The 23,093-nt window shown below is 36.5% G+C and overlaps 3 protein-coding genes, 2 long non-coding RNA genes and 1 pseudogene across 11 annotated transcripts; 4 read left to right on the top strand and 2 right to left on the bottom strand.

Moving 5' to 3' along the window:
* On the top strand, window positions 2-1,576 carry LOC104779758. 4 transcript variants are annotated; one of them, XR_766562.2, is made up of 5 exons: window positions 2-24; window positions 113-177; window positions 252-369; window positions 465-741; window positions 868-1,576. It is a non-coding gene; the product is annotated as an uncharacterized LOC104779758 (long non-coding RNA). The 4 variants fall into 4 exon arrangements; XR_766563.2 differs by having other exon boundaries at window positions 252-376; XR_766561.2 differs by having other exon boundaries at window positions 252-741; window positions 868-1,054; window positions 1,156-1,576.
* LOC104779757 lies at window positions 4,237-5,327 on the top strand (annotated as a pseudogene).
* On the top strand, window positions 5,847-7,141 carry LOC104779756. Of its 4 annotated transcripts, none has more exons than XR_766559.2 (4): window positions 5,847-5,989; window positions 6,080-6,860; window positions 6,945-7,015; window positions 7,093-7,125. It is a non-coding gene; the product is annotated as an uncharacterized LOC104779756 (long non-coding RNA). The 4 variants fall into 4 exon arrangements; XR_766558.2 differs by having other exon boundaries at window positions 7,081-7,125; XR_002037654.1 differs by having other exon boundaries at window positions 7,111-7,123.
* On the bottom strand, window positions 16,817-18,054 carry LOC104779755. The gene is made up of 3 exons (XM_010504142.2): window positions 17,769-18,054; window positions 17,211-17,604; window positions 16,817-17,114 (listed from the first exon to the last, which is right to left on the bottom strand). The coding sequence occupies exons 1-3, from the start codon at window positions 17,992-17,994 to the stop codon at window positions 17,108-17,110; spliced, it is 627 nt and encodes a 208-aa protein (XP_010502444.1). The 5' UTR covers window positions 17,995-18,054; the 3' UTR covers window positions 16,817-17,107.
* Window positions 19,990-20,565, top strand: LOC109132609 (protein IDA-LIKE 1). Its single transcript, XM_019244367.1, has one exon. The coding sequence runs from the start codon at window positions 20,057-20,059 to the stop codon at window positions 20,354-20,356; it is 300 nt and encodes a 99-aa protein (XP_019099912.1). The 5' UTR covers window positions 19,990-20,056; the 3' UTR covers window positions 20,357-20,565.
* LOC104779753 (protein MIZU-KUSSEI 1-like) lies at window positions 21,505-22,652 on the bottom strand. Its single transcript, XM_010504141.2, has one exon. The coding sequence runs from the start codon at window positions 22,549-22,551 to the stop codon at window positions 21,742-21,744; it is 810 nt and encodes a 269-aa protein (XP_010502443.1). The 5' UTR covers window positions 22,552-22,652; the 3' UTR covers window positions 21,505-21,741.

Raw genomic sequence — 23,093 nt, 5'->3', positions numbered from 1 at the left:
CCCCCCTCTTCTTCACTATAGAAGGTATGATAGTAGTCTTTGTTGGAACTCTGCTAGTAGAATGTTTGGACATCTCATTATTTAAGATGAGCTTCTGTTTTTTTTTTTTGAGGTGGTCAATGGAATTATTCTCCTCATAGGGAGGTGCATGTATCTCAGGGGTAGTTCTTCTCTTGGGTGAGTTCTAGATAATCACCTTGTTTCGCTTACTTAACTTTGCACCCAAAGTTGTGACGGGTTCGTGCTTGTAGGTTTTGCAATCAGAGGGCGTCTTCTTTTCTCTTTTGGGGCTGCAAAGGGTGAACCAACTCGCAGTGAAGGGTGTACTGGCAGATCCTAGCTTAGCTCTTCCAGAAAACTAAGCTTTACGTTTGTGGTCGCTTCAATTATGTGCTATGCAGTTTCTACCATTAGGGCTCGGGATTCACCCTAAATAACCCTCTGTTTCCTTGCAATTTGTTCAGTAGGGTCAGCACAGCTCACATAGTGGATGGTGACATCACACAACTCCCACATAACCTCTTCTTTGGAAGGGATCATAGGAGGAGGGGGTGGAGGCGTGACTTCTGCAGTCACTTGTCTTTCCAATAGAGGGCGACGTGGTCGAGAGGTTTCTGAGAACTCTACTAGTAAGATATTTGCACTGCCTCTGGCGCTTGGTTTTTCTATCCACTGCATATTTAGAGGATAATAACCAGGAAAACGTTTTGGGATGAGTGACCAAAGGCGTTGGAGAGTCAGGTTGGTGAGCCTCCCTATCTAAGTAAAGGTGTTTTCTTTGATAAGGTCTATGTTTTCCAGTTATGGGGCTTAGACTCTTCTGCAAGTAGGAGTTGCAAACTCACTTTGTTTCCCTTTTCCTCTTAGGTGGTAGGGAATTCTTCTATCCATGGTGTAGAGACATATTGAAAGTATCCAAAACTAGGGTTCTTCACACAGAGTTGGGAGTGTTCTTGCCTAAAGAGCTGAGTTTTCTTGCCCAAGGGATGAGAGTTAAATACTTACGATAAGATGCAATAAATGCGAGTCAAGAAAAACAGTTCTTAACCTAGAGGTGAGTGGGTTCAAGTATTTAAAGGCGCAGTCTTAAATAAGAGAGAAGCTCAACGTTTCCATAATAGCAGCTTGTAATGACTGTATGATTATGGTTACAAGGGTGCTTTGTCGTCCGGGTCGAGGAGTTAGAAGGTGAGAGGGGTTGTTTTTTACTCGGTCAGTTCAACTGGGAAGTGGCGTGAGGGGCGTCTCCTACGCCGGACTCACTAGGGAGGATGCCGACCGCCTCAAGGCATCGTATAAAGCCAAAAATAGAATAAACTTTGCTAGAAAAGGAAATAAAAGTGGGTAAAATCTGCTATCTTGAACTTATTTTTCTTCTTTCAGCTAGCTCGGGAACTGTGCCTAAGAGCTTTTTTTTTAGAGACGAATAATAGTGTTGATTGAGAATTCTCTAACTAATTCTCAAAACAATCGAATGATAAGACAAAACCAATGTTCCGTGTCTCACCATCTGTATATATATGGCCACTAACTTGGTGATGATATGAAACTAGGAAGCATGCTGGCTCCCAAATGCTTGATGAGAATTGTTTAAAATCTATGTGTTCAGAGAATGTTGGAGTTGTAGATTCAGATGGAACTGGTAATACATCTGGGATCAATGCTACTGAAAAGATGCATGAACCATCTCTTATATTATTACATAACTTGCACGTAATCTATCAATTGAAAAATATTTCAGCTCGGCAAAAGCAAAGAAATTTTTTAAAAAGCAGAAGTTGTTGGAAGCACATCCATATCCTGCTCAAGTTGGGTGGACAAATGTGCGACAGTCAAGGACCGCACAAATATTCTTTTTTGTCACTTCTAAATTCTCATAAATATATCTAGGAGTTGATATTTTGATTGTCTTGGAAGAAATTCTGACATATAAGGGTCCAATCTTAGATTTCTTTTTTCTTTTTTAAATGGACTAAAAACTAAAAAAAATGAATATAATATAAATTGGCCAATTTATATTTTTGATTCTATGGCAAGATATATCTACCGGGTCAGGCATGATCATATCATAATAAAATTGGCATTAGAAATGGCTCTGCCTCCAACGCATCGATAAATATTTTCATGAAGTTGGCAGTAAAAGGTTAGTAAATTGACGAGTTTTACGAGGTTCTAATGGTTACAACTGTTGTAATAAATATATTTATAAACCAGACCATTTTTTATTTATCATATTTGTAACCGTAAATATTAAACATAATTCACTGCATATTAATTATGGACCGCTTTTACGTAAAAATAAATTTGGTATTCGACAAATTATTATCCGCTCCAAAAAATAGAGTGTGATATAGTCCACTTTGTCCATAACATCCCTTCAAAGCCTTAGCTTAGAGAGTTGTCAAAACTTGTTTGGAAATGATACATCTACAAGCAGTCCCAACTCTAAGGGTGTGCCGACGGTGCATATGCTTAGAGACCCATCATTTTCCAACAATTTTGCTAAGTATTTTAGGGTCCAAAATTTACAAGTTTAGAAAATATATATCACAAAATTGATTTTTATATTTTAGCACCGGATCTAATTTTGTTTTTTTTTTAAATTATTTTTATTTTTTATTAATATATAATTATATTTATCCCCAAATGGATAAATACAAGATGGGCTTCAAGGCCCAAACGGTTTACAAAAAAGGAAAACTATTGGATACAACCTGCCGGAGTTGTGGCTCGGAGCCTGGTCTGACTACCGGAGACATCGATTCCCGTCCAGGAGTTCCGACGTTAGCAAAGGGCATTACTTTGTTTCTCCCTCGGCGGCTCTAGTTATTCAGCCGAAGCTAACGGATCCGGAGATCTCACCTGCAACACCCTTTCCGGACTGGACCAAATCGAAGACAACCGGTGCCCACGTAGATTGTATACTCCTCCTCTCCCTCAGATCTACTTTGTGCGGCTAGGGAATTAGAGAGAGAATAGAGCGTTTTTTTTTACTGCCGCTCAAAGGCTTTAAATTATTTAAAAAATGAATATCTCTTGAACTAATCTAATTTTGTCTACAAGACTGCAACATAGCCATTCAAGAGGGAATTAAAGAAGGACTGAAGACAGGCGAAAAATTCAAACTATTTGTAATGTGACAGTGAGTAGTAACCTCCATGTTTCATAAATGCACAAAGAACATCAAAATCAATTTGATCATAGAACTATTTGAAAATATTTTATGTGTACTCAAAAATTTGACACAACCAACCACCTTTATACACCTTCGCTAAAACATGCTGATCGACAAGACTTTGATCTTATGACTTTTTAGCGGGGGTTATTGGTTTGAGACTAGAATAGAGTTTTAAAGATTTTAAATTTTATGTAGAATCTGTTGTTATTAGATCAAGATTTTGTTAAACTCTGTCAAAGTTTAGTATTATTAGTTTGTGATTTGTAAAAGTTATTTAAAATCTTAACAATTTTGGGTTATTGGATTCAGACTTTTATAAAGTCATTAAAAGTTTTGTGTTATTCAATTAAAACAAAAGAATCTAGGATTGTTAATAAGTTCAGTTATTATGTTATTGGTTCATAATTTTAGACACTTTCTTTACAAAATAAAGTCATGGAAAGTATCATAAAAATACAGGATTATTTAGAGAAATTTACAAGATTTTAGAAAACTAATCAACAAAACTCTCTAGCAATCTTTAACAATCTTTCACTTATTCACTTTTAATGATTTGTTGAACTCTTCAAAAATCTTCATAAATTAGAATCCAATACCACCCTTAAGTGGGAGTTATTGGTTTGAGATTTGAATAGAGTTTTAAAGATTTTAAATGTTATGTAGAATCTGTTGTTATAAAATCAAGATTTTGTTAAACTCTATTAAAGTTTAGTGTTATTAGTTTGTGATTTGTTAAAAGTTATTTAAAATCTTAACAAATCTGAGTTATTGAATTCAGATTTTTATAAAGTCATTAAAAGTTTTGTGTTATTCAATTAAAATAAAAGAATCTAGGATTGTTAATGAGTTCAATTATTATGTTATTGGTTCATGATTTTAGACACTTTCTTTACAAAATAAAGTTATGGAAAGTATCATAAAAATACATGAATTGTTTGGAGCACTTTACAAGATTTTAGAAAACTAATCAACAAAACTTTCTAACAATCTTTAACAATCTTTCATTTATTCACTTTTAATAATTTTGTTGAAATCTTCATAAATTTGGGAATTTACGCACATGTTCTTGCATCATTCAATCCAATTTCTGGTCTTTATCTATAAATAAACAGACATTTAGTAGAATTAAAATCACTCATCTCATAAACCAAAGTCCAGTCTATTTCATAACAGCCTTCCAAAAAAAAACCGAAGTGTTAAACAATCTTCTTAGATCAATGGCTTCCTTTGTTATGTCTCTCCAATCTATCTCAATGACAACTCTAATGTCATGCAATAACCAATCTCATCCTAGTTCTCTTCTTGGTTTCTCTAAATCCTTTCAGAATCTTGGAATCTCATCAACGGTCTAAATTTCTCCTCTCCATCAAGTTTAACTCCCAAGAAGAACCTCACTCCTACCCGAGCTCTCTCCCAAGACGCTAGACCAAGTAAGTTGTCTAAACATGATCTCATCTCTCATTAATTACAAAGTACCCAACTCACATATTAACTTTTTTTTTTCATTCTCCTTGTGATAATTTCAGGTAGAGTTCAAGAACTAAGCGTGTACGAGTTTAACGAACTAGATAGACACAGCCCTAAAAATCTCAAGAACGCCTTCAGCTCAATGTTCGGTCTCGGCGATCTTGTCCCATTCACAAACAAACTCTACACCGGCGATCTTAAGAAGCGTGTGGGAATCACCGCCGGTCTCTGCGTCGTGATTGAACACGTCCCCGAGAAGAACGGTGACAGATTCGAAGCTTCTACTTCGGAGACTACGGCCACTTGTCAGTACAAGGACCGTACTTGACTTACGAGGACTCGTTCTTGGCCATCACTGGTGGCACAGGAGTCTTCGAAGGTGCGTACGGACAGGTTAAACTTCAGCAGCTTGTGTATCCGACAAAACTGTTCTACACTTTTTACCTTAAAGGGTTGGCTAATGATTTGCCGGACGAGCTCACCGGAACGCCGGTTCCTCCGTCTAAAGACGTGAAACCGGCGACGGAAGCTAAGGCGCTGGAGCTTAGCAGAGTTATAAGTAACTATATTAATTAATTCATGATATTAGTCCTATGTTTAATCTCTTGTATTAATCGATTCATTGGGGAAATAAATTATGTACTTATCTTATTCCTTTTTTGTCACCGCCAATAAAAATATAATATCGTGAAAAGATGTCTAGTAAAATTTACATGTCAAAGTTTTTTTTTTTTTGGTAAACCATGTCAAAGTTAATGATCCACATGTCACACGCCTCTTTTAACAAATAGTTGACGGTGATTATGAGTTCTCCATCCACAAACTTTAAAAAGTTGCTGAGAAATAAATTAAAAAAAAATGGAAGAGGACCATGATGGTAAAGCTCACATGCATAATCATCTACTTAATTTGGGGACTAACATGTGATAACTAAGAACAGGAGATTGACGTAAACAAGGATGAAGGGAAGGAGGTCGGAGAATGAAGAATAAAGGGACAAAACCACTTTCTAGTGTTCTCAATTGACAACAACAGTTTTGAAGCATTTGTTAATTTTACGGTAAACAAATGAAATAAAAAGCAAATAAACTAAGATATATTTTGGGTTTTAAATAAATAAATAAAAAATTAGGCCAAGCAAATGAGAATTCTCTAACTTTTTTTTTTGGCAAAGCCATAACTTTCATTAATTAAAATTAAATCCTTATAATAGGAGAGTTTTGTAGAGCAATGGTAAGCATTTGCCTCTCTATTTTCTTCTCTCGGTACAAATCTAAAACAAATTTTTTGAAAAAAAGCAGAGATAACAAGGATATAATGTTGAATCTTGTGGAGCTCTTTCTGGTGAGTCTCCGATTTAATGGCTTCAATCAATTGAGTTGAGTCTAAAACTACATAAATTTTTGTGAACCCTAGTGTCGATACTTGTCTTAGGGCGTGAAGCATCGCAAGCCTTTCAGCCATCAATGGTGATCTGACATGAGGCGATGAAGTGGAGTCGGATATCTTTATACCCGATCTATGTTTGAGAATTGCCAGCCTAATCCCGCTTTACGAGAGATCGCATCCCAAGCCGCATCCGTTTGGAGTATCAACACATTGGATCATGGGGTGGGGATACTCTCTTTAGGGCAAATTTGTTTTGGTTCATGGATCGTTCCCTGGGCTAACTGCCATTCACGAGCTAGGTATATCGTAGTTGATACGGTTTCCCCTGGAGAATCGTGACGTTTGGAGAAGATCTGGTGGTTATGCTCCATCCAGATCTTCTAGAGAATCTAAGGGCGAATGGGGCCTTGTCCAGATCCGGAAGGTGGCAAAGTGATGGTGCCTTGGAGTGTTTCAAAACCCTCTCTAATGGTAGTAAAATGATGCGGGTTCAATGGTACTATCAGAGGAGCGAGGTTCCAGACTTCTTTGGCGAATCTGTAAGAGAAGAAGAGGTGTAGAGTGGACTCAAGGTTTCCACACAAAGGGCAGACCGCATCTTTGTTCACATTTCATGCCCTTAAGTTTTCCCCACCGATAATGCTCCTCTCATCAATTTTTACATAAAGAATTTAATCTTTGGTGAAGTTCTTGTACTCTAAATGTAAGCATTCCACTTGAAGCCTCTATTCAAATCTTGTTGTAGGGTATCTTCTGGGTAGTGGATGATGCTCTCATAGTAGCCAAATTTTGCAGAGTAGATACCAAATGTCGTTTGTAGCCGGAAGTATGTAGCTTTTGCTCCTAATTTGGTCGACATATCTTGGGAGGGTTCATTGTAACTTTTCTGTATTCCAATCCTTTGTTGCAGGAGATATCAGATATGCAACAGTGTGGGCTTCTGTATCTTCCAAGGGAGGGCCCATTGGTATCAGTGGGGAGGTAAGAAAGATCCAAGGATCTGTCCAAATGAGGGTATCATTCCCATTACCAATTACCTTCCCTAGCTGTGATTTCAGGAGAACTTTGCCAATTAGGATTCCCCTCCAATCTTCTTCTTTTTGGAAGTTACATCTCCATTAGAAGCAATAGACTCTTCTTCTTCTTTGTTATTCGCATGCATCTGACGTTTGTGCTTCTTTATTTTTCTACAACAGGCCAACCATTTGGATCCAAACGATCTTCAATGATATATTCAATCAACTTTTGTAGTCTTGGATCCCGCTTCCCATCATCATCGCTCCATTTAGGGTACATATTTTCTAATGAAATTGGAACCATATGCCTCACACGTATCTAAGACATCGATAAAATAACAAGTTTTGTGAACTTATTGAAACAACTATTTTAAAAACATTCAGAAAATCTGTAACATAATGAAAACAAATATATAGCTATTTAAAATAACTTTATGGTCAATGTAAAAAATCTATGATATAATGAAAACAAATCTGTAAAAAATTAAAATAAGTTTGTGGTCAATGTAAATAAATCTGTGACGTAAGGAAAACAAATTTGTAGCTATTTAAAATAAGTTTGTGGTCATTAGCCATAAATGTTAGTAAATATGTGACCATAACAAAAATACATATGTGGTTATTTCATACCTCTTGATGTGTAGCCTTCTCATCTGATATAAAGTCTTCAAATCTGAATCGCGTACGAGATCCTAACCAATTAAGTAGTGGTAGACCCGGTGTGATTGCCCGTCTATGGTCATACAGTTCTCCTAAACCCCATAGCACATTCCTCGCAAATTTGCGTCGAACTCAGTCGTCGCAAATCCGCTGCTCAATTGCAACGCATTTACGACAAATTCGCTGGGAAGGTCCCTTTCCTCGCAAATCCATCGCAATAGTGCGATGATTTTGCGAGAACATACTCCATAGCAAATTTGCTATGGAATTGCGAGTGATTTGCGAAAGCCATAGCAAATCAATTGCAAAGTTAGGATAATAATTTTTTATAAATATTACAAAACTTAATAGAATTATTCTGAAATACATTTGAAGGTGAATTTACTAACTTTTAACATTATTTTGATGGTTTTTACAAATTATATATTCAAGGTTTGCGACAAATTTGCGATTGATTTGCTAGAGCCATAGCAAATTCGTCGCAAATCCATCGCGAACTACGCAAAACATAGCAATTCCCTCGCAAATAGAAACTTTAAACCCTTAACCCTAAACCCTAAACCCTAAAGACTTATTACATTACTATTAATGATTAAAAAANTCGCTATAGTGATCCTAATGGCACCGGAATACATAAGCACCGTTCTGGTCAGACCTCTTTTAAAGCCCGAGCACGAAAGCTTGTAAGTATCTCTGTTTAACACAAGTTCATTATTCATATCATATCTACAATATAGTAATATAGTTGTTTCATTTCTCTGTTTTTAGTCTGAGAGTACTGGTGAGCCACTGCCTGATTTCCTGCGTGTACTAGAAGACACTCATAGCAAACCTGATGGGTCGTTTGTTGATGGACTGTCTGAGAAGGTGTTCAATGAAGTGTCGTCAAAGATAGCTGAAGCTGAGTCTGAGCTATTATCAGCGGATAACATGGAGAGTAGTGCTTCTGGCGGGTTATCAGTAACTGTGAAGGACCAAATCTATGCCGAGGTAAAACATGCTTTATTGTTTTTGTTAATGTTTATGTTTGTGTAAACTATGTGTGTAAATACTTATGGTGTTTATGTTTGTGTAAACGCTTATGGTGTGTATATGTTTTGTTGGCAGGTTGCTCCGAAGAAAAAGAACCGGATATATGGGGTTGGTAACATGCAAGCATAAGCATCTTCAGCTCATATTGGTCAACCGCCTCCTCCTGATGAAGATCCACTTGTTCTAGCTGCGAAGCTTGCTGCTGCCGAAGCTGTTCTTGCAACTCAGGCAACTCAGTTACAGAAGATGCATAGTTATGATGCATAGTTATGATGCATACTTTGATTATCTTGCAGAGAAAGATCCAGAGTTTGCTGCAAGTTTTCGCCGACAAGATACAGCTGTTGGAGACATAAACACCGGAGAGACAACCGGCAGAGAAGCTACCAGCGGCCAAGCAACCGACGGAGAAGCTACCAGCGGCCAAGCAACCTGATGAACTCTCTTTCTCTTAATGTGTAATGTGTAATGAACAGCTTAGAACTTGATCTCCCTTGTAAACTTATTTTGTGTTTTTGAAAACTTAGTACTTCTAATTACAGCTTTAATTTGCATAAGTTATAAGGTTTAATTCTAATTACAGGTTTAATTTTAATTACAGGTTTAATTCTAATTAAGCTAACCAAAATGAAAATTTTAATTTTTTTATACCATAATTATTATTTGCGACGGAAAACATAATTGCAAAAGCATCGCAAATTTGCGAGAGAGTTACTAGATACGATATTTGCGAGAAAATTGCTTTTTAAACAAGTCCTCGCAATTTGCGATTAGTTTGCGAGGGAATTTTTTTCCTCGCAAAAGTTGCGAGGGATTTGCGACGTTGACCGATTTGCGAGAAGCGATTTGCGAGGAACGAACTTTCCTCGCAAATACCTCGCTTTTGTCGATTTGCGAGGGATTCGCTACATATTCGTCCATCGCAAAACCGTTGTTTTCTTGTAGTGATAAACACATACATGGAATGTGTAATTGTTCCCCTTGTAGGTAACAACTTTGATTGAGTCAAGTAAACTAGAAAAACCCACTCTCCCCCCACTGATATTTCTCAAAAGCCTCTACATCTAACACTCTTTTTGCAAATTTCAAAGGTACCCTCAATCCATGATTAATCCCNCCCTTCTACGGTTGTTCTCTTCTCCTCTTCTCCTCTCTCTTTTCCGGTGAAACCTTCTCCGATCCTTACTCCTCCTCTTTTCTCTTTTCCTTTGAATCACTTGTCTGGTAAGTCTCCTCCTCTCCCCTTCTACCTCTTTATAGTTAGAAAGTTTGCTTAGATTAGGGTTTTTTATTCGATTTTAGGGTTTCAAATTTGGGGTTTAGGGTTATGATTCGATTAGGTTTTTAATTCGATTTTAGGGTTTCAAAATTGAGGATTCAATTTAGGGTTTAGGGTTATGATTCGATTAGGTTTTTAATTCGATTTTAGGGTTTCAAAACTGGGGATTCAATTTGGGGTTTAGGGTTATGATTCAATTTGGGGTTTTAAATTCGATTTTAGGGTTTCGAAATTTGGGATTCAATTTTTGTGTTTCTAATCAGTTTTTTTTTCTGCTTTCAGATGTCTTCTCGAGACCAAAATGTTTCTGTAAACCAAAACGTTTACAGAAATTTCATTGCTTCTCAAGGGTTAAGTCCTCCAGTCTCTGCTCGAAGGACACATTCTTCTTATGTTCCTCTCTGAAGGTTACCTTCTCCCGCTTCTTCTCAAGGTACATCACCGGCGATGCATGCTGATAATCCTCATGGAAGCTCTCCGGCGATGCATGATGAGAATCATGGAAGCTCTCCGGCGTTGCATGATGAGAATCCTCCTCAGCAATCAACTTCGCGTATCAACAGTATTTCTGCCTCTCAAACTTTTTTCACTTTGGAACAGTTACTTGCAAGTCCCGGGCGTGCTGGCTTACCAAAACTGGATCCTAAGCGACCTCCGGATACTCTCTGGTGAGAATGTTATGTATCTAACCTATAGTTTATCTTTATGTTTTGTATTTTCAATGATCCTCATTCCTTTTATCTTATGTTTTGTAGGTTTGACCAGGATTCTTCGGTTGCTGCTACTGTCCGGGCCATTTTTGAAAGAGATTTCAAATCAGCTCATGCCAATTGGACCCAAACACCAGGTCCGGTTGTAAACCGGTGGTTTGAAACTTTTGCGGTAAGTTACAGATTGTTGATGTGTTTAAATTACAGATTTTGTTTGTTTATCACTTGATTCATTTCTCTGTCTTTACAAGCAAACATATAACTGGGATGCGTCCATCAATGGAAGAGTTAGAGCTGAGTTTGAAAAGAAGTTGAAGAGTCGGATGAGTGATCAAGTGTCTCGGTGGAAGGGTAAGTGGAAGAAGAGAGGTAATGACGCAATGCCGCGGTGGCTTGATCCTACCGTATGGGATGGCTTGGTCCAGTTTTGGTGTGAACCAAAATCAGAAGCAAAGAGTATCAATAGCCGTAATGCTCGCTATAGTGATCCTAATGGCACCGAAATACATAAGCACCGTTCTGGTCAGACCTCTTTTAAAGCCCGAGCACGAAAGCTTGTAAGTATCTCTGTTTAACACAAGTTCATTATTCATATCATATCTACAATATAGTAATATAGTTGTTTCATTTCTCTGTTTTTAGTCTGAGAGTACTGGTGAGCCACTACCTGATTTCCTGCGAGTACTAGAAGACACTCATAGGAAACCTGATGGGTCGTTTGTTGATGGACTGTCTGAGAAGGTGTTCAATGAAGTGTCGTCAAAGATAGCTGAAGCTGAGTCTGAGCTATTATCAGCGGATAACATGGAGAGTAGTGCTTCTGGCGGGTTATCAGTAACTGTGAAGAACCAAATCTATGCCGAGGTAAAACATGCTTCATTGTTTTTGTTAATGTTTGTGTTTGTGTAAACTATGTGTGTAAACACTTATGGTGTTTATGTTTGTGTAAACACTTATGGTGTGTATATGTTTTGTTGGCAGGTTGCTCCGAAGAAAAAGAACCGGATATATGGGGTTGGTAACATGCAAGCAGAAGCATCTTCAGCTCATATTGGTCAACCGCCTCCTCCTGATGAAGATCCACTTGTTCTAGCTGCGAAGCTTGCTGCTGCCGAAGCTGTTCTTGCAACTCAGGCAACTCAGTTATAGAAGATGCATAGTTATGATGCATACTTTGATTATCTTGCAGAGAAAGATCCAGAGTTTGCTGCAAGGTTTCGCCGAGAAGATACAGCTGTTGGAGACATAAACACCGGAGAGGCAACCGGCAGAGAAGCTACCGGCGGCCAAGCAACCGGCGGAGAAGCTACCAGCGGCCAAGCAACCTGATGAACTCTCTTTCTCTTAATGTGTAATGTGTAATGAACAGCTTAGAACTTGATCTCCCTTGTAAACTTATTTTGTTATTTGAAAACTTAGTACTTCTAATTACAGCTTTAATTTGCATAAGTTATAAGGTTTAATTCTAATTACAAGTTTAATTTTAATTACAAGTTTAATTCTAATTAAGCTAACCAAAATGAAAATTTTTATTTTTTTTATACCATAATTATTATTTGCGACGGAAAACATAATTGCAAAAGCATCGCAAATTTGCGAGAGAGTTACTAGATACGATATTTGCGAGAAAATTGCTTTTTAAACAAGTCCTCGCAATTTGCGATTAGTTTGCGAGGGAATTTTTTTCCTCGCAAAAGTTGCGAGGGATTTGCGACGTTGACCGATTTGCGAGAAGCCATTTTCGAGGAACGAACTTTCCTCGCAAATACCTCGCTTTTGTCGATTTGCGAGGGATTCGTTACATATTCGTCCATCGCAAAACCGTTGTTTTCTTGTAGTGAAAACACATACATGGAATGTGTAATTGTTCCCCTTGTAGGTAACAACTTTGATTGAGTCAAGTAAACTAGAATAACCCACTCTCCCCCACTGATATATCTCAAAAGCCTCTACATCTAACACTCTTTTTGCAAATTTCAAAGGTACCCTCAATCCATGATTAATCCCAAATATGCCAACATGTAGGATTATTAACCTTCCTACCATCCTCCTTTTATCAACACTCCAACCCTCACTCTCCTCACTCTCTTGGCAAAGTTCTAAAGACGATTTCAACTCATCCAAAGATGGTCCATCCACTGTAGATATTTTCATTTCCTTCCAAAACTCCTTATGGTCAGCATCAAACTTGTCCAACTGATCAAATGGATCACAATTTAGACTTGTAGTTTCCTCAAATACATGCAGCGAAAATCTGAGTGGTTGTTGACCATCAATAATATACCAAAACTCATGTCTAACATTGACTGTCAACTGATTAGTGAGGAAGTAATGTACCATCTAGGCGGACCATACATACTTCTCTTCATACAGCTTAAGAAAGACCCCAAGATATGACTCCTTCAATTCAATCCACACATCTTTTCCTATTTTACTTTTCATGATTCTAAAGTTACTCAAAAAGCGGTTATGGTTCATGCTCTTTATTTGAAGAGGAGATTTCCCTTCTTCATATTGCTGAGGAGGGTAAAGTGTCATTACTAAACACAAAAATATAAGATTATTAGTCATTCCTAATCTTATATTTTTGTGACAAGGGAAAAAAATTGTAATCAAAGAAAATAAATTTCGCAAACAAATCTATGACCAGTGACCTAAAAAAACTGTAAGTAAACAACATAAATTTTAAACACAAATCTGTGACAAGGGACCAACAAAACTGCAATCAAATGAAGTAACAAATCTGTGACAAGCGACAAAAACCTGTAAAAACAATTGCAAACAAATCTGTGACCACAAAAAAAACTTGTACTCAAACAACAAGATTTGAAACAAATCGATGACAAGGGACCAAAAAACTGCAAACAAATCTGTGACAAGGGACCAAAATAACTGTACAAACAACATAACTGGCAAACAAATCTGTGACAAGTGAATAAAAACACTGCAAACAAATTTGTGACTATGAAAATAACTCTGTAATTAAAAAAATCTGCGAAGACGAAAAAAATCTGTGAAGACGAAAAGAACTCTGTAATCAGACAAATTTGTGGCAAAGGGCAAAAAACTAAACAAATCTGTGACAAAAATCAACAACACAAATATGTAATGACGACGACGAAAATTAAACAAAAACACATGTAAATGAGGACATAAAGAAACCAGAACTGGAGTTCCGGTTAAAATAGTGGTGGTTTAGAGGGAAACAAACTTTTTCGTGTGAGAAGAACCCTTCTTCAACTGAGGGAGAATTTATGTCGTCGCACAAACTTTCTTCCTCGTCGTCTAAGAAGAACCCCTCATCTCTGTTGCCTGAGAAGAACCCTTCGTCTCCATCGCCTGAGAAAAACCCTTCCTCGCCGACGCCTGCAAGGAGAATCGAGAGAGAAGTGATTATATCACCGATGAGAGAAACAAGAGAAGAGTAATCTGTCGCCTGAGAGAATCCCTTCCTCGTCGGCGCTTGAGAGAAGAATCAATAGAGAAACGAGAGAAGAGTGGGTTTGTGTCGAGAGAGAGAAATGAGGAAAACTGAAAAATTTTTAAATTTAGGATTGTTTCTAATTTAGGATTTTTGTGATTTTTTTTAGTTCTTTTGGTTTTCTTTTTATTCATAATTTAAGTGTTATAATGAAAGTTTTGTTTATAAAAATGAAAACAATGTTAGAAGGTCATTTTATAAAAGATTTGAGTCATTCTAGTTATGTCTTCCATAAGAAAGTTTTTTTTTCCCATCTTATAGCTTTATTAGCGATAAAACTCTGTATCATTGTTTACAAAGGATTGTAAGAAAAAAGGGCATGAGCGATACAAGTCATAATCATTCAGGCTGACAATTGTCTGTTTTGCTAGTTTATCAGCACATTGGTTTTGCTCTCGATGCCGAAAGATAAAATTCACAGACGAAAAAGCCTACTTTCCATTCTTCTATAGCATCCAAGTAGTGGTTCAGGTGAAGGTTTGCGCTCCTGTTGTTGACTTGTTCGACAATGCTGATATTATCATCTTCCATAAGAAAGTTATTCTAGTTATTTTCACTATAATATGAGTCATTCTAGGTAATTTTCACAATTTATAATTCAATCTAAAGTTAATTAAAAAAAATATATTCCAAAAATCAGTTTCTAATTCCAAAAGGTACAACTTACTACACAAAAATACAAATAAAATTTGAAATTTTTTTTAAAAAAAAGGTGAAGTTAATAAAATAAAATAAAAAGGAAAATGAAAAATTTCTTTAGATTTTCCAAACTAATGCCATATCCTATAATACAAAGGAAAATTTTCTAGTAATAAAGATTACAAAACCCTAAAACTATTTGGCCACCTCCTCCTAGCAACTCCTAAGCAAATGTATCGATCGATAATGCCGAAAAAAAAAAAAGAGAAGAAGGAAAGCATTTGGACCAAGTATGAGAAAGTCACTAAATGGACTAGAAGGTTCCACACAAGGTTACACCATTTGCACGTGAGGAGCATGTGTGTGGATGGTAGTAATAAGTCTCCAACTTCAGGGGTAGAAGAGTCTTGTATTAGGCTCTGTATCTTCTTCTTCCTCTTATCTCTCTTGTTACGAGTTAGTTACAGATGAGAGAAGCGTCACAGTGACGAAGCGAGAGATGTGACGAGAGAGTTAGAGAGAGAGAGAGAGAGAGGTTGATTGGGTTGGTGAGTGAGAAAGCTTGAGAGTGGTTCCAAGTGTAATCCGGTGAGAGATTGTAACGGTCATAGCTCGAGTTTGAGCCAAGTTATAGTGGATTCCGGTGTACCAACGCCGGCGAGACGTAGGGTTCCACATCGGAACCTGAACTCGTTAAATCTTGTGTTGTTCTTTCTCGCTTTATCAGAAATTCTTTCACGGAATCGATTGGCGAGTTCTAATCGGATCAAATATAAGATTAGGTTTCAACAAGTGGTAGCAGAGCAAGGTTCGTCGATTCCATGGAAGACGGAGGCATCGCGATTTGAACGGATCGGTGGATTTGGAGTTTCGTTAACATCGCAACTTGAAGAGAAGAAATCAGAAGACGTTGCGATGTCAAGAGCGCAGGAAGAAGTCAATTGCAGTTGTTCTTGGAACAAGACGTTGTAGTTGGAGAAAGAAGATCCAAGAAGTATCGTCCAATCGCAACTATTGGTTTCTGGTTTGAAATCGATGGAGTCAGTAAGTTACTCTCTCGCTTGTCTCAAGCTCGTAAGTCTAACATCGATGTGAGTTCCGGTTTAAGAACTTCACAAGGAATGGTGTTGGAATCATGAGAAGTTAAGGTCATTTTTAGTTTGGATAAAAGTAATCTGGGATTGGAAGTAGAAGAAAGTCTTCACGGTGAATTAGTTCATCGGAGGTTGTTGGTTTCAAGATTCTGAAATCATGAAGACGTAAGTTAATGAATCCCAATTACTTCTCTCATGGTGATAAAAAGATTTGTATTAGTGGATCAAAGTTGAAGCGGATCACAAGGTCATGTAGGCGAATTCTACAAAAGGTTACAGTGATGGTTTTCAGGCTGTAAGTTTTTTGGGTAAAATCAGGTTGTGTGAGTCATCTACATTCAGTGATCAAGGTTGGTTATACGAACTAGCTATTGGATTAGGATGTTTGGTACTAAAGGAAGCTTTAGAGGTCAGGATCCTATGTGTGTTAATGGCTGGTTAGAATATCAATTAAGGTTAATGATTCGGGAATGAGGACTGCAAGAGAAGTATGGAACAAGGATCTGGTTAATGGTTTTTTGAGAAAAAGAGTTTTGGTGTTGATTCAGTCTCGGAGATAATAATCAAGTTAGAATGATCAAGATCCAAGTAAATCAATCGTCTTGTTCAGTATAGACCAAGGAAATGGTCTAAGTCTTTTATTGGTGAGTTGCAATATCAGATGGATTTGCGTAGAAAACGACAGGGATTGTTACACAGTGGTGATTGAAGTGTCTTAAAGACCAGGAAGTAGCTGAAGCAAGATCAGTGTTGAGTTTTTGGATATAATGGTCAGGAGAGGATCTGCTAAGCCATAAAGCAGGAACAATAAAGCTGATGGGGAAAATCAGTTTCATAGAAACTAAGTGAAAGGAACTAGTTTCTGGTTGGCTCAAGTCTGAGAGTATTTTTGTTTGGATATTTTCAAATACATTAAAATTATAGAACCAGTACCCCATAAGTAAACCCAAGAGAAGAACAACACCCCATGCATGTGTCACGTACGTGCTATTCTTCTTCTTGGTTTATGCTCATTTGGTACTCCTCTTCTTCGACTTCTTCTTCATCTTCTTCATTATTTTCTTCGATTTTCTGAAATCAACCAAAGTATTGGGATGAGAATCAAGAGAAGTCCCACCTCCAATCATCTTCACGTCTTTTCTTCTATTCCCAGCAACACTACCTAACCCCTGTTTGAGACCAGTGGCAAAGTTTAACAAGGGATCAAATTTGATATCAGTGGTTTGAAATGACCTGGCTTATAAGCAAGCAGAGAGGATGCTTACCCTGGGTGCATGTTCTTCACAAGAGAGATGTGTGGTGAAACTTTCAACGCTTTGGCAGGAAAATTTGCAGCGTTTGCAAAAAAACCAGGCAGATTCTCATCCATTGTTACGCTTGTTTCACTGCACTTCTCCAGGAGAAAGTGACTTCTTGGCTCCTGTTTATTATCAAAAAGTATATTTTCCCAGAATAACCCTGCACGAGTGTGCAGGCCTGAAGGCTGGAAATGAGGACGTGCATATACCTCGACAAAGTTGTATGCTTTATCTACTTCATCGTCTCTTGTGGCCACACACATGTTATGTAAATGATAGATAGAGGCTATGATCATTATTGTAGCTGGAGGTGGATTACTACTTTTCCACTCAAGCATGCACTGAAAAAGGCTTTTGATACCTGTTCAAGAAAACGAGACAACTCAATAGCAAATTTTTAAAAAAATGATCGAATCAATTTATGTATTATGAGAAGAAGTTGTTTCGATTAACACAAGTTGAATTTTTCATTTATCTCTGATCTAATTAGTACTCAAATTAGAGAAAAGAGATAAGAAGATTAACCCTTTGGGACGTATGTAACATTGATTCCACTGGAAAAGAGAGCTCGCAGGACGTGTTCAGGGATATTTTTTAGGTCGCCAGTGGCAGTGATGGTGACAGGACCATGATGGCCTAAATCCTCCAACATCTTTTTGATACCCGGAACGATCAGACCAGCATCATAGCCACTCGGAATCAAACAGCTGTTCAAGTCCAACCACACCGACGTTTTATCCTTGTTCCCCATAATCTCGTGTTTTAACCTAAAAAAACGAACGAATAACTTCTCCAACGATTATTATCGACGATGGAGCTATCAGCAGCCGAGGGAGAGAAAGGGATCTCTAAATATTTAGGGTATACATTAAAACTGTTGGGCTTACGACAAACATTGGAGAGGCCCACAAGTTTCGTGGTATATATATATATAGTAAGTTCACAACTGATGTTTCTAAAAAATTATAAATCTTTATCGGTTTGGTATCGGTTTTAAATTAAGCTTTAAATGATGATGAGTTTGTCGATTGCTTTAGGAGAAATTGTTGAAAGTTGGTCACACATATTTCAGAAGACTCGTAAAGGTTCAAGCTTTCTTCCTCCATATTGTTAGCCAAGTAGCCTAACCATGAAACGACCAAGGCTCTTTTTAGCGTTCACTTTTCAGGCTTGGTTTAAGCAACGAAATATAAATTTTAATTTTTAGTTTAACTCTTTTATGATATAAATATAGATGTTCAAATATAGTTTTTGTTTTTGTTTTAAATCGTTTATCAGTTTACATATATATATATATATATAATTATATTTATATTCTTGTAAATGTATCCATGCACTTGATTGTTGTTGAGTCTTTTGAATATTATGGTTTCATTGTATGATTGTATCATGATTGATTACCACATTTTTTAATATGTATAGTTTGGTTATAAAATCTTGAGTAAATCAAGTAATCAATTGATGAAAAGAAACAAAATAAAATTGTCCACTTGTATCAGCACGTATCTTAATAATGGATTAATGGGTCCAAAAAATTACACGTTTCAAATTAGATTATTAGCACTTTTAAATATGAAACTACATATTTGGGAGCTAGCTGGAGTACGAGTATTGACCACTTTATATTTGTAGAATATTTCAGAAGAAATCATATCATATGCTATACCTATAATTATGCAAACATATTAAAATCTTGTGATCTAGTGGTCCATGCGAATATCTGTCTTTGAGTCGACGACGATCAAAATCCAACGGATCATGCGTGTGCATGGTTTGACATTTTCGTCTACTACATGAAATTAGTTGCCATCTGTCACATTACGTTATAGTTTTATATACATTTCATGCAAAATTATGTGCTAACTTAACGTAAATCAATTAAACTATAAGTTCTTTGACCACATGACTTTAATCTCTTCATATAGAAGACAAACTAGTTTCTTTTCTAGTGACGAGATTCAAATCTGATACCTAATATAAGTTTATTTTGTTTTATTTCTGTGGCAAACTATGAAATATTGAAAATGAGTTTTTTTTGGGCAAAATATTAGTTGTTATAACAGAAAAATCATGTGCTGATAAAATGAAATATGATTAGTTGCATAAATGATTTGCAGATGAATGATTAACTATTTTTTTATGATGGATAAAATTGTTTGGTGACCCTAAATAACGGAGCTAATTATTAGAAGACTTGTGTATTAACTCTCATAATGATAAAAGGTTATGACTTATGATACATGCATGTGTTTCTATAAGGAGGAGAATGCAAAACCTAAATTAATTAACCTACAAAATTTACAAATATACAAAACTACATATATGAGATAACTATTAGAAAATATATTCAAAGATATTCTATATTATCCAAAAAAATATACACTAATTTCTTTTATTGTAACCATATATGTGTGGATAATTATGCTGAGTACCTTAAAACTAATTACCCAATCTTTACAGACAAACTTGAGGTAATCCAGGTTCAGTCGTACACCATCCTCCCACGTAAAGTCCAACGCGGCATTTCGAGTTTAGTAAATATTAATATACTGTATTTCGTTTTTTTTTTTTAAATTCACTATCGTATATCGTTGACCTTTAGAAATCTCAAAAACTCCATTACTTGCGCTTCACTTCTTTATTGTTTCTTTGCTTTTCTTGTTTGACCATTTTACATATACAATAATGTGCATACTTACATATATAGCTTATATCATGCACATAAGTATATAGGTCTATACGCATAGTTATACAGCTCACAACTTAAACCTTTCTTAAAATCCAAAATTTATAAAACCCTAGTAGCTAAACCTATGTCTCTTCCTTCTTCTTCTTTCTCCGAACATTGTCTTTCTCATAAAACCATGTTTATCACTCTTTATATTGTTTTCCTCTTGTGTTTTGGTTCCTACAACGCCACAGCAAGGGTCGGACCGATTAAGGTTTCTGAGACAGAAATAGTTCAAACAGGATCAAGATCATCAAGACAAGAGATCATTGGGGGTTTTGAATTCAAAGGTCGTGTGTTCCATTTATTTTCTAAAAGGGTACTTGTACCACCTTCGGGACCTTCCATGAGGCACAATTCTGTGGTGAATAATCTCAGACACTAACTGGTTTTTTCTTTCTTTTGGTTTAATTTCAATCTCTTCGAATTTTTTTGACGATCATGAAACTGTATTTAGAAGATTCTTGAAGCTGTATTTGATGGGTTTTTCTTCTTTTTAACTTTTATTTAATTTTCCTTTATATATACATATATTGAGTTCATTCACATTTGTAATTTCTTGGTTGGAAAGTTATACGTATTGTTTTTTTTTTCTGTTATGCGGAAAAAAATCAAATTGCCAAACACGGAAAACACGAGAGATTAGTATTATAATATCAATTATCATCTATCTAAATATCCAACATTGCGAAAAACAAGGAACAAGACAACTTCTATTCGTAAGCTGTGGAGTTTGCGAATTATAAAAAAACAATTAGCATTGTGTATTTGTTGCTGCTCTTCATTTTGGATGGTTTCTTTCAAACTACATCGTTTTCTATTTATAAGGGATCGCATACAAGTCCGTTAAAAATAAGATCAAGTTGCTTAAATCCCCTAATCCACTGGGATTTGCATAAGTGAATTGTATGAGCCCATTTGCAGCCGGCGTCCATTCTTGTGAGGTGGGCTTCTTTGAGTTTGGCTCAATAATAAAGCTCTTCACAACATGTTCACCATTGTGTGATTGTTTGTCGTTCTCTTTTACCTCTTTAATTTATTTTTTTTTTAAAATGAAATTTATTTAATAAATCAATTAGTATACTTGCGGAGAGGTAGAGAGAGTTTGGAGGCAGCTAAAAATAGCTTACAGGGAATAATAAACAAAGCATAACTTGCGTTTACTATATCATTAACTGGTTTACTGTCTGATTATAATTTTAAAGACACAAATCAAGCATTACAACCAGCAAACCTTATTTTGTAAGAGAGAGATAGAAAGGAGGATCAACAATCGAACTGGTTCCAATAATTGTTGATTTTTTTGTCCCTGTTGAGAGGTCCTTCTGGGAACCACAATGCAATCTCCTTGTTTGCATTGTCATCTTGTCAATACCAAAATCCCTACGGATGGTTGCAGCGTCGCAGTCTGATGGGCTTACCAGTTTTTTTCTTTTTTTTTTGTACCTCCGGTTTAATCAAACTGTCTGTCAACCGACACCCATTTTTTTGGAATGTAATTTTACACTTTATTTTAAATGCAACAATTAAAAAAAAAAAAAAAAAGATTCATCCATATTACATAGCTTCTAGTTCTAGTGTTCTAGATAACAATTTCACTTTCTGATTACAAATCTTTTGGAACACCATTAAAGATAAATTCCAATATCACAAGTTGAACATCATCATTTAAACAAAAGCCCGATATCAAAAACACATTCTTAAAAATGGTCAAATATTACTTTCTTAATCATATACTACTGATCTTATCTTATACTATTTTTTTACCCCTTAAACCCTTAGAAAATACACACTAAGCTCAGGTCCACCACTTGACACATCAGGGTTCATCATGTAAAACGCCTCGGAGTCTCTCGACCCGATAACCCGCTCGAACCTGGCTCTCATATACATGAGCTCACCTTTCTCGGACCCAACCGCTCCATTCCCTTCTTCTTCCACCGCCGTCGTCGTCGCCGCCGGTAAAACTCCGGCACCCATTGTTATAGGCCCGACCGCCTTCAACACCTTCCACTCCGCTTCTCCACACTCTTTCCTCGCCGCGTAACCACATTTCTTACCGTTACAATATGTTCTCCACGTTGACTCTTCCAAAAGCTTCTTCTTCGTATCCGTCTTAAACGCCGCCGTTTCGAGAGCGATTCTCACTAGCCCCGAAGCCATCTCCTGTACGAGAACGCTTGTCGGAGTGGGTAACTGGATCAAAACAGCGGGTAAACGGGTCGGGTCATCTTGTACGGCGAAGTACACGTGTCCACGGCGGTTACCGAATAAAGTACCCACGACCCGGAAACCCAGACCCGAGTTAGAGAACCCGAGAGCGTAACGGATCTTTTCGAGAGTCTTTTTCTTTTTTTTCTTCTTCATCATCTGTTGGGTACTGAACTGATCCGGACGGGTAGGGTCAGAGGAGAAGTTGAAACGGGTCAAGATTTTTTCTTCGTTGTGGTTGTAATCGTCGTCTTCTTCTTCCTCTTCTTCGTCGTCGTCTTCTTGAACTTTCTTCTTCTTCCAGTTGAAGTAACGTTTAGAAAGAGAGAATGAAGAGTCGAGAGAAGTGTTGGCTAGGATTGACTTCATGATCTCTTTTAAATGAATATACAAAATCTTTTGTTTCTTTCTTGGAACTGAGACTTGAATTGAATGAAGTTTGGACTCTCATGTGTTCTCTTATATTGATCTTTAATGGAATTTTTTAATGTTTTTTGTGGGGACTGATTTGATTTAACTAGTTTGATTTTTAAATTACATTTTTATATAAATTTTATATTTGACCTTTTGTATTATCTCTCTTTCATTTCTACTGTTTTTCACTTTCTTATTTCTTTTTTGGACTGTTTCACGTATGATTATTTTATTGAGGTGATATATTTCACGTATGAACTTTTATTCAATAATTAACTACATTTTTTTTCAAGCTATTATTTGAAGATTTTACTGTTCTATCTCATTTCTACTGTTTTATTTTAAAATTTTAATATATCCACCAAATTCATGTATTTTAATAATATATTTTCTGTCGTAGTTTTATAATTTCACACGTTTGAGTCTTTCTTTTATTCAATGTATATTCATAATGTAACGTTATTTTTAAAACTATAAATGCTAACATGCAAGAGAAT

Source organism: Camelina sativa, chromosome 4, assembly GCF_000633955.1.
Source record: "Camelina sativa cultivar DH55 chromosome 4, Cs, whole genome shotgun sequence".
NCBI lineage: Eukaryota > Viridiplantae > Streptophyta > Magnoliopsida > Brassicales > Brassicaceae > Camelina > Camelina sativa.
This window is presented reverse-complemented; position numbering and strand designations above follow the sequence as displayed.